Raw genomic sequence first — 15,748 nt, 5'->3', positions numbered from 1 at the left:
GACACTATCAAAATACTCCTAATTTAAATTTGCATGGGAATTATACACATAATTTTATATTATTTCTAAAATGTAAATAAATATAAATAACCTAACATTCTGACTTATTTGATAAAAACATACTGATCATCATAATGATATTGATGGTACCAGGTTCAGAAGTATTAACATGTAAAAAAAAATTCTTATTTTTTGTGTGTTAGCTACCATGTAGAAAAGGTAAACTATGACAAACTGCAGGATTTTTTTCCCGCATTGTAACTACATACTTTGGCTTCAAAGCTATCAAGAAGCACAAATCTGTAGCATGAGGATGATGAAAAGAAGTTGAACATCAAAATTAAAAGTCAATGCTGCAGAAGTTCATTGTTGTTGCTGTATCAATGAAACACCTTGGAATATTCCAGGCATTGCTTACTAGGTTTACCTTGAGACTTTTAAGCTTGTGCATGCACTGACAAACAAGAGTTTACCAACAACTTTCATTTCCAAAAATTCTCATGTAGTCAGTAAGTTTTGTTGTGTTCTTTCTAGAGCATGAAGTCCCTAATGCAGTATCAACTTTAACACATCCAGCATTAGGGCAGCTGTAAACACAGACATTGCAAACTGCTTCATAATATGTCACAATTAAATCTCTTTAGGGCTGTCTATAAAAGGTTGACCTAGCTTTTTATTTCTATCATGAAAAAAGATAAAATGTGTACACATTTTTTTTTTGTTTTTTTGTTTTAAAGCTTTGCAATGGATCCATGCTTCACTTGGCTCTGCTGAAGGCTTTTTATGGTCAGTCATGACTGAGATGGCTAGGCTTGTGCATTTGAGTAACTCTATTTTCCAAACATGTGATCCATTATTCTAATACCCAGTAATGATGACTGAATTATTTAGTTCAAGTTAGAAATAATAAAAATTAATTCACCAAACCAAAAAGACCAGTATTGAAATGGAAAAAAAAAACAGCTTCATTTAACAAAAGCTGGCTTTAATAGAAGCTTCACTTTCTGAAATGTAGACAAACAATACAGTAGTAAATTTGAGGGAAAGGAGAAATCTACAGTGCTGAAATACTTACAATTATGGAATCAGAGTTTTCAGGTTGAGGATTTTAGGTGCTGCAAGACATGATAAACCTCTAAGGGAATTTATCCCCCCTCTGAAGTTTATTTAAAAAGTATGCAGCAGAAAAGGTACATATGATTTCAGTTCTAAGTATAGAATATAGACAGGTAGCTTCAAAAGCCAAAGCACAGTATTTTGCAATGACTGGTTCAAAGAATATTCAAAGATATATTTCTAGATGTTCTCCTGCATCTACAACTCTCCTTAACCCAAGAACAAAAAAAAAAAAAAAAACAACAAAAAAAACACACAAAAACAAACAAACAAACAAAAAACTATGAAAAATGTTTCAAGAGGCAATAGAAAGCAAAGGATACCAACCTATGAATCCATGTTTCTGGACTCTTTGGAAACTTGGTTAATGCCAGTTTTCCAAGATGCAAATCTTTAAGTGGATTTAAAGTGCCAGACAGTATTAATTCTTTCCTACAAAAGATAAAATAAATCTGTGTGAATAAAAGTAGTAATCTGAAAACAGAACACAAATCCTAATAACAAATTGCATGGCATTTCCTTTGTATCATAACAGAATTTCACTGTCAAACTACAAGAGTTTAAAAGACCCTTAGTGCATGAATCCATTCTATTATACATACATATGTACTATACATATGTGCACAAAGAACTTTATCTTAATTTGAATACATACAACCCATTAGTTTTCAAACCTACCCAGAAATCACTGAGTCAACTACTTGTAGGGTTACATATATGAACAAACATCCCTTCTTGAAATTAAGCCCTTGGATCACATCTGGAAATATCTGTGTACATCTGGAAATACTCTTACACATAGCACTCCTCCATACTTACTTTTAGTTTTTAAATACTATTCAAGATACAGTGTCAAGGTTCCCTATATTTATTTTAAAAAGGGAAATATTCTGTTAGTGCTCATCCAACAACCCTTCCTAGAGTACCTCCCACAGACAGAGCAAAATGAAAATCTGTACTTTGCTTTCTCACCTTCTTTGCACAGAATTTCTTGCCCCTCACCCTCTTCTTTCTAGCTTTATAACTCTTATTGCCTGTCCTGAGCATGTTTGTAGACATCACCCCATCACTGGTTCCTCCAAGGACATTAGTCTTCATATCCTATTCTCCAATCTAGTAGGTAGCAGCTTTGAAGTAAAGATACAGTAAGTTCCAAAGTTACAATCTGCAGAAAGAAAATACACATTTCCCAGAACCTGCAGAAGTCACAGGTTCTGGGAAAACTGAAACTGAGAGTACAAGAAGCAGAAGCAATTTTGGCATGGGTTTGAATTTTGGCTAATAATTTCTGATTCATCATAATGATAGGAATAGCTGTATTAAGTGAGGACCAGATAATCAACTCTCTGATCAAAAGACCCCAGTAGGAGGGGAAGAAATAGAATCTGGTAAGATCCGCTATCACATAAGAAGGCAAAACTCTGCAGTTCTGCAGTCTGATGCAGAAAACAAAGTTATGCCCCATGTCTCACAAACAAATTAACATATTTCCTTTCTGAGAGTACATATTTTCTGTCTGAGTTGTAATTTTTAGCAGGAAACTGACTCCACCTGGTACTTTGGCTTTGTGCTGCTGTAATTGAAACTTATAAGCACAATCAGAAGCTAATGGTTGCAACACTAAGAGTGAGCAAGTATTATTTAAATTTGAATAAGAGTGGGGGATGTATCCTTATGGAATGAATCCTTATAAAAGTTTTTCTTCTGATAGCTACTGGGGCATCTGTTTTTATTTCAACCAAGGTCCAACATGCTTCAGATTGGATGCTTTTAGATGGTTTTTAACAGGTAGTTCAGATATACCAACCAGAAGTGGCAGACTGATCGGACCATTCTGTGCTAATGCACTCAAATTTGGAAAGCAGACAAAAGAGAGATTCAGGGTCAGCACCAGAGTAAGTGGAACAACTACCTCATTACTGCAGTACAAAAGTGACATTTTCATAAAAATTACTTACCACACACACAATGAAAATACAGCTTAGATCAGTCTGATACTTAAAACAAATACATGTACATATTTAACAAAGATTTAGACTACCAGGCCACCTACCTCCCAAAACCTAAACTTTCAGTGAAGAAAGTGCTCTTTCTATATTGAAACATTGACATTAAGTAAACAGCCTCACACTAACACAGTCTTAAGATTCCTCTTTTGCAAAATTGAGGAACAGTACAGATAAGATTTATCTTCACTGCTGCAGTAGAAAAGCTGGTTTTAGCTGTAATGATTTTCAAATGAGAGATTCTCCCATTCACAAAAGACTGCAAGCACTAGTAGAACTGAAGTACCATATGCTCCCACATAAACCTCTTCTAAGCTCTTTCAGCTAACATCCAACTTGGGATATATAAATTCTAGCTCACTTTCTTGCCATGTGGATCATAGATGTTTCAGCCTTAAGGATTATAGCTCCCATAAAAGATCATCTGGAATCATTTTTACCTGGCTTATGCTAACACCTTTGAAGTAATCTATATCTGAAAGCAAAACAGGACTTTTCAGAGCATCTTGTTACCTAATGCCTTTTCATCAACTGTATATGCCAGGAAGTATAACAGGAAGACTAAAGGCATTTATGAAAATTCCTTTACAATCACCCCATGAAGATTTTGGTAATTTTAACTTGCAAGACTTCAACTTCTAAAAACACAGGATAACTGATTTAGGATTAACTGGAGATATCTCTTATCCCATTTAGTATAACAGGGGTTTCTCTCTCAGCTCCTAGGAAGTGACACACCTACTCTATAGCCAGTCTTTCTCTGCCATATAATTACCTCTTGCTCAGGTCTCAGGGTTTAGGTTATAGCCCCTGCCCTTCTGTAACTTTCCAGTCACTTCTAATTTAAACAAATAAATAAACAACAAATATATGTAGTAGGCACATTACAACTGTTCAGAATAGTTACAAAGTCAAGGCATACCAACTGCTCATAGTTGGCCTAGATAACATCTGTAAAGTTCTCCTGTGCCTCATTAATCCGATATGATTTCCTATGACTGCCAGCTGAGCTGAAATGCCCACTTGTCTTCCACAATACCATTCAAGTCTTCTGACTGGGCTCTGCAAAGTGCTGTGTCCTTTCCTAGGAAGGGATTTCCTTTTCTCTCTCTTCCTCTATCTTCAAGTTCAGTGCTACTGAGTCAACCACAATCTCTGAAGCTTTCAGGAGAATTCAACATATGAAAAAGGGATTATCCCTGCCTATAATGAAAAAGTCAATAAAGAATATACAACAAACACACTGTGTGCAGGGCTGCTATTCAGTAAACAACTACTTAAGGCTACTTAAGAATCTATAATGCTTTTTTCCCCCCTCAAAATAAAGCAGTGAATTAGTGTATGGAGAATGCAAGATGAACCTGGCATGACAAACATAGTCTGGGCAACAAGGAAACAATCATCCCACAACAAATCCATAATGTTCTGCAAACAGAGTGCAAGTCTCATACAATTAGTTCTCAGCTCTGACTATCTCAGGATAAGGATTTATCACTAGAATCCATACAGAACACAGTCAGTCCTCTACTCTGTGACTGATTATGCCAAACATCTGGCTAGCTTGATGTGTAATTTCACAGAGAAGCTGAAATATATGTCAACATAACTAAAGTGCCTCCCCTTCAAAAGAGCGAACTCCCAGCAGAAACCTAGAACAACAAAGGGTCAGATTCAGCAAAGCATTTCCTTTCTAGAATGGGTTCACTGGTAATCTCCACAGATGCTGACTGGTTTGTGTAACAAGATCTCTCTAGATGCTGAAGAGACCTTCAAAGACAGACTGACTGGTACATCATTAGTCAACAATTTGGGGAGTAAGGCCAACTTCTGCAGTAATTTTTATGTTTTGGTAAATCATAAACATCATAAAAGAGAAACAATCTTCTCCATATTCCTCAGCATTTTTAATTCCACTTACAACTTTGAACTACTCTTCTCATGCACATAAAAGCTAACTCTTTCAGCTGTCAGGTACAAAAAATGCCAGACTGATAAGGATGAATGCATGTGCAATAAAAAAATTTCTGCAAAACATAAACCAAAAATCAATTTTAAGTACAGTAATATGAGATTACTGTAGCAGCTTTAGTACTTATACAAGCTCCTAATTCCATTTTAACACTTCAAAGCTACTCAACTTATACATTTTCATGATATTAAACCCTTTGCTATCACATTCATTTTTTAGACCTGAGAGATAGAAAGATACAGAACACAGCAGAATCCTTCAGAACTGTATCAGCAGCAAAAGAACAAAAAAGAAAAAGCTGAATTCGCCCTAAGTAAGGCTGACAGCTAGATGCAGCCATTATCTTTCTAGGTCATTTTGTTATGCACCACCTGCAATAGAGCACCATAACTACAGAATTCCTGTTTTCCATTAATGCACTCCTACAGACTATCATACTTTTGTCAGCCCTCCAGCCCTCCTGAAACTATAGCTTTTATCGACTGTCTCCAGTCTTACCTTAGCAACATAAAGAGAATATTCCTCCAACTCTGCAACTTACAGAATAGCTGTAAAGAACTGTTGTTTCTGCACCTCCTGAAGAGCAATGAAGTAAATTCCTGCTCCTCCTCCATTATGACTCCTGGACAAGTTCTGAAGCTTGAGCAATGATGAAGCTATGCTAAACCCAGCAGGTACAAGAAAGGAAAGGGGAGGGGGGAAGTGTGTTTGAAATAAAGGGTAGACACCTTCTCCCCCTCTCTTGCAGTGTATCTACTGAGCCTTGATAGCCTGCACTGGTAATGGCAGAAAACTGAGCTGGAATCTCAAAAGAACTCAAAGACAGGTAAAAATGGTAACAGTGAATACGCACAGCAGATATCAGCCAAGCACTACCCTCATTAACTGCAGAAGGAAAGAGGAATGGTAGTTCAGTGGGTCTTATACACCCGGAAAATGTGGTGCAAACACCTTCATATGCAGCACTATAATCATCAGCCTGCAATAAAAAAACCAAAACAAAACAAAACAAAACCACCCTACCAAAAACCCCCAAACAAACCAACCAACCCAACAAAAACCAAAAAAGAGCAGTCTCAAACTATGTGCAACATATAGGAAAGAAGATTTTTAACATTCTTTCAACACTTCTTAGCTGACAAGTTCTTGCTGCATAACTAACAACTATGTGAAACAAAACTTTCAGTTGACTCATGTAAGGCCCAGCTCTTTTGATGGCATTTTCTGAGTGCAACATACCTCACATTCCAAGCAGTGGTGAAGTCGGGGTTCAGCAGTAGCAGGGTACACGTGATATCTATCAGCTCTAAAACAATGGAACAAGAGACATTAAGTAATTAACAAGAGATATTAGTAATGATTTGCACACAGCACTGATCTCTCTGCAGACCCTTTCTCCCTGTCATTCCTCAAAGTCTCTCTGCTATGGGCTGCTGTACCTCTATAAAATACTGCTCTTATTCCAGAAATGAGAGAGCATTAATTAATTAACAGTTAATTTAAGAGTGAGCAAGATCTGCCACATCCTCACTTTTCATTATTTAAAATAATGAACTGACTATGCCCTCAACAAGGAAAAGTCATAATATAAAGTCCTTGAGTATTCAATAATCTTAACCACACAAACTATATATGAGAAGCAGAGAATACTTCAAAGAAAATCCAAAGCTTTTAAAATACTAGAGAAAAGTAAAAATATACTCTACTATTTTAGAACAAGTCTGAGCTGCAGATGGCCACCATATATCATACTGTTACAAAAAATACACATACTATTAAAAAAAACTGTAGCTGAAAAATAAAACACCACAGCTATGAATGAGGATTACACAAGTACTCCCTATTAAACTGTACAGAAAACACTTTAAATACATTGTGAAGCACTTCAGAATGAAGTTTTAAGACTAATTCAATAAAAAACCCAAAGTAAAAACCAAAATATTTGCTTGCATCCCTACATTGAAGCAGTGTATCCTGTAGCTGTATGTATTACACATACTTTTAACTATGTCATAAAACTGGAATGTGACTATACAAGCTTTTACTGTAAATTAAATTTGGCTACATTCTCTCCTAATCGCCCTGCATTTAACTTACTAATTAGATCATACTTCAGGTGATTTCCAGCAAATAAGAAGTACTTCATTCCTTGAAGTAGAAAGAAAAGGATGGTATCTCATGGAAACTGATCTCTGGTTAGTGCAGTCAATATGACAGTAACATGAACTGTTACCAAATTCCACAGTAATGATACATAAATTAATTAAAAACGCAAAAGGACTTGGCTTCACGTATCTTTGAAATAAGAGTCAATATTTAAGTAGATCTAAAAGTGAAATACCTTCATATATTACTGTATGTCTGATTGATCATTTATGTCCAACAAAGAAATTCTGTTTTCCATTATCTTCTTAAGAGGAAGGAACAGGCCAAGCTACCGTATAATGCAAGGGGTGATGGGGGGGGTGTTGTGGGAATTCTTTAGTGTACTGTTGACTTTGCACTAAGCTGTAATGTTTTGAAAAGTGTCTTAAGGAATGAACTTAACATTCTATTTTCACAAGTTAAATCTCTCTTTGCTGCCTGGAATAAGTATATTTCATATGTGAAAAAATGCATATTCTTCCTACATATTGTACAAATATAATTCCTTGGTTTACTCAATTCCTGAACCAGCAAAGTATTTAAATACCCATTTAAGTTTATGCAACTGACTATCCCAATTCTTAAGTAATCCAAAGATTACTCATATACACGAAATCAAACATACATAAAATTAAACATCTGCTAAATGTTTTGTGGCTACTATTTCAATTTTACATTCAGAAATTAGTTTGGAACATTTACCAAAGCATAATTTTTATATGGAGGTATAGTTAAAATTGTGATCTGTGATTGTTTTATGTACATTTTCCATTATATCTACAACAAGGGTTTTAGTAATTATTAGGTACTACCACTGTACATGTTATATGAACATCAAGCAAAAGGTTATTATAGCCTATTTCAGTATTTTGATTACTTCTCATAAAAGCTTTTCAAAGTCAACTTAGAACAACACAGCTTGTTTAGTCATGATTTCCAGTTAAAATGACCATTCTGGTAATCTCAAAGGTCTGTGACAGCACTCAGTCAAGTCCAACTTAAACAGAACTTGTTTGCATTTGTCCATTTTCCCATCACAGAGGTTCACTTCATCCTGAATATTATCAAAGGAAAGATGCAGATAAAAAGGAAAATCTCCAAGTAAAACCCAATTCTTTCATGTCAATGTTCTTTGATGTAAGTAACAGATGAAGAATCATGAAGTGTGGATTCTGAGCCAGAGATGTTACATGACAACTTAGTAACCTTGAGGCCACTTTACAATACAAAAATGGCACAATTTAGTAATCTCTGAGCCACTTTTTATTAGGAAGCCTTATGATGGATCTGGCACACAATGACAGTACTTGCTAACTATTCCCCCTGTGCTAGTAACAAAACCCAGCATCTATTATTTACAATTTAAAATTACTTTCTACTAGATATGTTTCAGGCAAACTACTGCATTATAGGTGCTCACACTGAACACGTCCTTCTGCCTATTAAAGTCTCCCCAGCTGCAAAAGGATTAATAAAACAATATGGTTTTAGCTCACCTTTAAATATGGCTGTATCCAGTTTTTTAGATATTCTGTGAGTGGTTTGTAACAATTTCTCAAAATCATGTTGAGATTGATGATTTTGGTACTTTATGTTAAGTATAATGTTAAGTATAATGTTAAGTATAAATACTATGCATGCATAAATTTAAAAAATACTGAAGAAAGAATAAGAACATATTGTAAAATCTAGATTTCTAAACTCAAATAATAGCAGGGGGAGCAGTCATGATTCTGGATTCCATGTATCCAAATGAAATTGTAACTAAACATCTGTGTCACTAGCTTATCAATGAATGACTATAAAGTACCTCCTTCCAGGATCCTGTCGGAAAAAATACCAGACACTGAAAGCAGACACTTGAATCAGCACTTGACACTTGAAATCAGACACTTGAATCAGCTGTTCTATTTTAATGGCTTACAGTGACTCAAAACAGAAGAGGTGAGTAGAAACTACATCTGCAATCACTGATTATAACAAGCTTCAACAGAATATACAATTTACTTCTGAAGCAGTAATAGACAAATCTATTTCTTTACTAGATGCAAAAGACAACAACTACCCTGACAAATTCCAAGCATACACTTTTAATTCTCTCCACCACTGCAGCTCAGTTTCTGCTCAAACCTATTATCAAATGTGAAACCCAATTATGTTAAAATATACTAAACTCCATTACAAAGAGGGTTTGAACATGAAGGACCTGACTGTGTTTTACAGTGGTTACAGAAAACTTCAGCAGACATGAAAATGCTGCAGACCACCTCTTCTCACACATTTGAAACTGAAGAACATTTGAACATTTGTAAATGAAAAGAAAAATCAGAATGTTTCATTTTCAGTTTCAGTTTCATTTTCAAAAGAAAGCCAAACAAGTTGCAGGCACTAGTCTAAAATCCATGCTACTGCAGTATTCACTGACAGAGTGCTCTAAGCTGTATTTTGAGAGGAAGGGTTGTGCAAGGTTTCACCTGAGGGAAGCAGAGGCCTGCAGACACAATCCCAGTGGCATTGGCAGATGTGACAGCATCACAACAAAGCACCTGCACTGCTGTGATTAGAGCAGGGTGCCAGCACACAGGTAATAGCTATCAGCTGTCTTCAGACACCCAAAAACATGACATAAACCTCAATGTTTGTAGTTTGGCTTGAAACAAGAAGATTTTCTCTGCATAGAAATTTCAATGGTTAGATGTTACAGTAACACTTGAGACCAAAATGAAGCCTTCCTGCTGAAGATCTGAAGCGTAATAATAATATACATCAAAAACTCCTACCTCAGACCTCCAAAAGCACTGAAATGACAACCACTGGTGTTGCTAAGCTTGCCTGTGCTAGTAGGTTCAACTCCTTAAATGCTTACGTTTGTATTTAGCTATGTCTTAGCCAACATTAATTATATTCCCTGTATTAAAGTTCTGTTCATTGAATTTTGTAATCGTCTGCATTACAAATTCCAAATTTGGCATATCACAATCACCAGTTTTAATGAGAACTGAATAAATCAGCAGCTGGTTGGTGGCAGTGATCAAAAACATCCTGGTCTTAACAGGTCCAACCATAAACCACAAAGACCAAGAAGAAATGGAAGTTACTTATGTTAGCAATACACACCCAGTAGTAGAGTCTTTTAAAGATGTCTGTTATGAGAAAAAATATTCAAGAAAATAAATTATGTTAAAATAAAAAAATAAAGGGCAACGTAAAATTTTTATAGTCCACATGACATCAACCCTCTAGGAGGAGTGTGGGAAACACAGTGACACAAACAATCTGTTAAACAAAAATAAAACACAATTAATGTGTCTGTCATACCCAGCAACACTTGAAAATACTTCAACTTCTTTAAGCTACTCTTTTGAAGGATAATTACTTTTAAGGATCAAGCCAGTGCGCTGTTACTGTAACATCACTCAAGGTTTACAGCTAGCACTGGAAGACTCTGTGTTGCTAGGAGAATGGATTCCCCCTTGTCATGATCTTGTCTGCCATTTCCAAAATGCTTGCATTATATATCCGTAAGTTTCTAATAAGAAATCAAAATGTTTTTAGCAAATCTAGACCCCACCATCAGGCAGATAACACAAAAGCATACAACGCTCTCTGCCTTAAGGATGCTCCCACTCCAAGATCCACTAAAGACCTCAATCTTCTTTCTCTGTATCATCTCCAAAGGCAAAAGAAGCTCAAGTGCACATTTATAGACCTGACCAACACCACCTGACTGTGCCATACACTACACTTTAATAAGCACCAGTGCACATCTGGCCTCGTCCACTTAAAGTGAAACAGAATACAGCCATAAAACACTAAAGAAAAGTAGATATCAAAGGAGAAATGTTACTGGCCATATATAATCGTCTGATCTACACTGACCTACTCTAAAAACTTACCTAGCAGTAACACCAAGTAGTACACCTGTAACACCATGTTAGTCATGACTATGTGCTAGAGTCTGCACCAGATGTATGCTAGCATCCCACTATTTAAAACGTAATTCTTTAACTCTCTATTTCATAAAGCAGCCAGGGAGATTTGCTTTGCTATAGTTGCAATTAACACAACTGAATGAATGGTGGCTGTTTGGTATGCTTCAGGAAGGGAAGACAATCCCATATATGCTGAAGCAAAACGGACACAGACAGTGCTTTATGGACAGGTAGTTACAAGTAAACAGAAAAAAAAATAAAATATGGTAACAGTCCAAAACTGAAATCCAGTTGCATGTGAGATACTAAAGATCTGAACTCTGTGAGTGGTCACAGGGTGCTCTTCAACAGGATATGAAAAATACCATAGTAGGTAAAAGATACTGGAAAGAAGTCTCTAAAAGAAAACAAAACAAAACAAAAAAAACAGTAGAAATAAGACACTGAGAAGCCCAGCATAAGAACATTATTTATTCCAACTGCTACTTAGAAGATATTGCAACAAGAAATAAAAAACTTGTTTCATCAACTAGTTATTCTTTTTCATTCTTACTCTGATCAGGACACCTTATAAGCAGTTAAGTACCTCCTACGTCACACCTGTTCATAATTCTTTATTTTGAATTTTTTTAAAGAACATACATGAACAATTTTTTCATGCAAGTTAAACTAAAAACCAAAACAAAGAAATGAGAAAGGAAATAAAACTTTACAATTATCAAGCTGTAGGGACTTATAATTTCTGGTACCTCTGCATCAGAAACACACTGTACTCATTTCTTACAGTAGATATACATCACCACATTTTCCTTTGACTCAGGAAAACAGGAGAAAATTCCTTCTATATCAACTAACATCACTTCCTCAAATAACTCATTGAACTTGTCTGTCTCTAACCTTTCCAGTTTGGGCAAGACAGAAAGAAGTGTTATTTTCAAATGACCTTAAACTCATTCAAGTTAAGAGGCACAATCCAAAGCCTGCTCTCCTCAGTAACCATCATTTCTTCCAGAACAGGTTAAACTGGCATTAAGAAGGGTAAATGACCCAGACAAGGGCATTGAGCACACCCTCAGTCAGTTTGGGGATTACACGTCTGAGGGTGGGAGTGATCTACTGGAGGGAACGAAGGCTCTGCAGGGGGATCTGGACAAGCTGGATCAATGAGTCGAGGCCATTGTAAGAGGTTCTCACTGGTCCTGCCCCTGGGTCACAACAACACCTTGCAACACCACAGACTTGCAGGAAAGATGCTTGGTGGAAAAGGACCCAGGGGGTGCTAGCCAGAACCAGCTGGACATGAGCCAGCAGTGTCCCCAGGTTGTCAAGAAGGCCAAGGGCATCTTGGCTTGGATCACAATGGTGTGGCCAGCAGGACCACATCAGTGACCATCTCCATGTACTCATTGAAACATCAAGGTGCTGGAGTGAGCCCAGAGAAGGGCAAATGGAGCTCAAGTCTTATAAAGAGGAGATGAGGGAACTGGAGGTGTTTAGCCTGGAGAAAAGGAGGCTTGGGAGAACATTATTGTTCTCTAAAACTACATAAAAGAAGGTTGTAGCAAGGTGAATGTCAGTCTCTCTTCACAGGTAACAAACAACAGGATGAGAGAAAATGGTCTCAGGCTGCACCGGGAGAAGTTTAGGTTATATATGAGGAAAGATTTCCTCACTGAAAGCATTGTCAAGATTGAAACAGGTTGTCCAGGAAGTGGTAGAGTCACCATCCCTGGAGGTATTTTGGAAGTAATGTAAACACAGCACTTAGGAACATGGTTTAGTGCTGGATTTGGCAGTGTCAGGTTTATGGCTGGACTCTGATCTTAAAGCTCTTTTCGAAACTAAATTATTTTAGGATAAATAAAAAATATGCACTAAAGATCACATCATATACTCTTCTTCAACTCAGAACTTACCATCCTTGTTCAGCCACTGTTTTCTCTGTCTGTAGAGGAGAAGTTTATTGTGGACATACGGCAAAAGAAACTTCACACACCAGCTCTCCACACCAAGCTTGTTTTCTACTAGGACAATAGGGCTCCGGTTATATCTGGCCTCAGGGCAGGGTATTAATCCAATTTCATCTCTTAAAAAACAGAGATAAAAATAATTAAGCTTATTTCAAGTAGGTGACAATTATTTTTCTCAATACAGAAATGCAACGGTTGGCAATGCTTCCCAACCAAACATTCCATCATCTTTTTTTCTCGTCTTTGCTGAAATCTGTAAAAGGAAAAGTTTTATTTGATTTTCACAAAGATCTGAAATGATGAAGGCCCCATTTTTTCTGTTTTTAGACTATTATCCAATCAGTTTAACTCAGCTTAATCAACGAGCACCCCTAAATAAATAAATACGTGACCGAGCCGTAACTGCTGCTTCAGCAATAGAAAGAGAACATGCTATCTAGTACAGGCACCTGACTGACCAAAAGCTACCCAGGTATACCCTGCAGCAGGTGCTCTGAAACTAAGACTCACAGAGAAGAATATGCTCACTTCCACATGTCCCAATTTTAATTGTGCTATGCAAGGCAGGATGATCAACAGGGAGAAGATTTGAGACACAGAGTCTGACAGATGACAACTCTGTACAAGAAATGTAAGCCTTTAAAACAACAGTGACAAACAGAAATAAACATAACTTATCAAGGATTCACACTTGTTTAGACATAAAGCAACATTATTTTATTTTGATTATGCAGCATTTCTCCACCAACTCCCATTCAATGGAAAAAACTGCTGCTAAAGAGGAAATATCCTTATATTTCACACATGATAAAAAAGATCTCTTGTGATCTCAGAAAACAAATTCTCCATCTTAAGTCTTCTTAATACAAGACTTACAGATACACAGCAAGTGTCAGCTCTTAAACCCCAACTCAATTATCTTAAATAAAATTTGTTACTGGGTACTCTGAATATGCTGATTTAGTTTCTGTGTCCTCACTGGAGTATTACTGAGGTAATAAAAAGTGACACAGTGTGCTTTTTTAAGAATGTATTTGCTTATTCAGAAGACAGATTTGATCTTCCATACATCGACAACATATGTCACAAGCTGCAAAAAACACAGGTAATGTGAAATCAAGGTAAAACACTTGCAAATCACGTAGCTCTGTCTCCAAACACACACACAGGTCCCTTTAGCTTCCCAGTCAGCTGAGAAGAGAGAGAAGAAAAAAGAAAGAAAAAAGCATTCCTCTACCCCACTAAAAGCAAGAAATGGGTATCAAACCAAGATCCTTATCTGTGTTGCTCTATTTAACACAAGCTACACTCCTCGAGAAGCAAGATTAAACCTAAAATGACATTCCAGTCTGCTTTTTCAACACAGTATCTTAATAGCCTGAAGTTTGTATTGCTGGGTCTTTCTTCTACTAACGCTAAACCCAGTCCTTGGCAAAATGTTACCTGGCCTTGCATAAAGGAACATGAGTCTCCAAAAGCAACGAAGACAGAGTCAGGTACTGCTTGGCTAATTAACTCTCTGAATTACCATAGGAACTTACCAGCTGTAACTCACAAACAGTATACCAAAGGTAAACAGCAAGCAGAGGGGAAAAAAAAAACAAAACACAAAACAAACATCCACACCTTTACTTATTACCAAATGGAAGAAGTCTAACTTGGGCGAGCTAATTTTCACAATACTGCTTTGAACACACCAAAATGACAGACAGGTAGAGTTTGCACAAAGCTGACAAGTGGGTATGTGTACAAGCAGCCATTGACAAGGGTCAATAAATGCTGAAAAAGAGGTAAGGGACAAAAGTATGGTAAGTGAACAGGAACATCATGCATGTATCAGATTCCCTATTTTCAGTGAAGCTAGGCAGTTCCCATGTAAAATAGTTCAAACCTGGATCTGTAACATGTTGAATTCAGGATATCACCTGTCAGGAACTGCAGCTGGCCAGCAGCAGAAGACAAGATGAAAATACATGAAAAGACCTGGCCAGCACAGATACAGCCTGGTGCTCCTGAGGCACAGAGGCAGAACTGTAAAGGGCCCACAGCGTACACTGGCCTGCAGAGTCCCATTTCAAGTATTTTCAACCACTTCACAAATCTAGCAGACAAGATTGTTACTTTTTCTCCTTCAAGGGATAAGGTAGCAGCAGCTTGTGCTTTTTCACTTGAAGTATGTCATCACAGTGCATCAGTCTCAGCATGCACTCTTGCAGCTTACTTTCACCTCTGAGATGCATCTATGAAAGGAAATTACAATAGCAGCAAATTCTTCAAAAACACCATCTCCAAGTTTGCTACCAATAAAGAATCCCAGCACAGGAGTGGGAACTATGAAAAAATCAGAACATTCATTCATACATAGTGGCCATTTGCAGTGCATTACACTTTACATCCTAAAAATGAAGCTTCAATGCAAAACACAGCCTTATTTAAACAGCATCCATATGCTGCATTTTAAAACCTGGCCGCCCACCCAAATTGCTTACTACATTTAGAGAAACATGAGGGTGTTTATTCTAATCTTTTCTTGTTGAGGAAAGGGATAAATTAAGTGACATAAAATTTTCATATGCCATATTTTCATTAGCTTATCACTTTCTGAAACAG

General features: G+C 36.8%; 1 protein-coding gene across 2 annotated transcripts in view; it reads right to left on the bottom strand.

Moving 5' to 3' along the window:
* PTAR1 (protein prenyltransferase alpha subunit repeat containing 1) overlaps nt 1-15,748 on the bottom strand; it is a 35,318-nt gene that overhangs the window by 18,447 nt on the left and 1,123 nt on the right. For both annotated transcript variants that reach the window (XM_021549790.3, XM_021549789.3), the window contains exons 2-4: nt 13,085-13,254; nt 6,331-6,397; nt 1,444-1,548 (exon numbers count right to left, since the gene is read on the bottom strand). In XM_021549790.3, coding sequence (XP_021405465.1) covers nt 1,444-1,548; nt 6,331-6,397; nt 13,085-13,254 — 342 coding nt within the window. The remainder of the gene's footprint in view (nt 1-1,443; nt 1,549-6,330; nt 6,398-13,084; nt 13,255-15,748) is intronic.

Source organism: Lonchura striata, chromosome Z (assembly GCF_046129695.1).
Source record: "Lonchura striata isolate bLonStr1 chromosome Z, bLonStr1.mat, whole genome shotgun sequence".
NCBI classification, from domain to species: Eukaryota; Metazoa; Chordata; class Aves; order Passeriformes; family Estrildidae; genus Lonchura; species Lonchura striata.
Note: the sequence above shows the minus strand (reverse complement) of the source record. Positions and strands in the feature narration are given on the sequence as shown.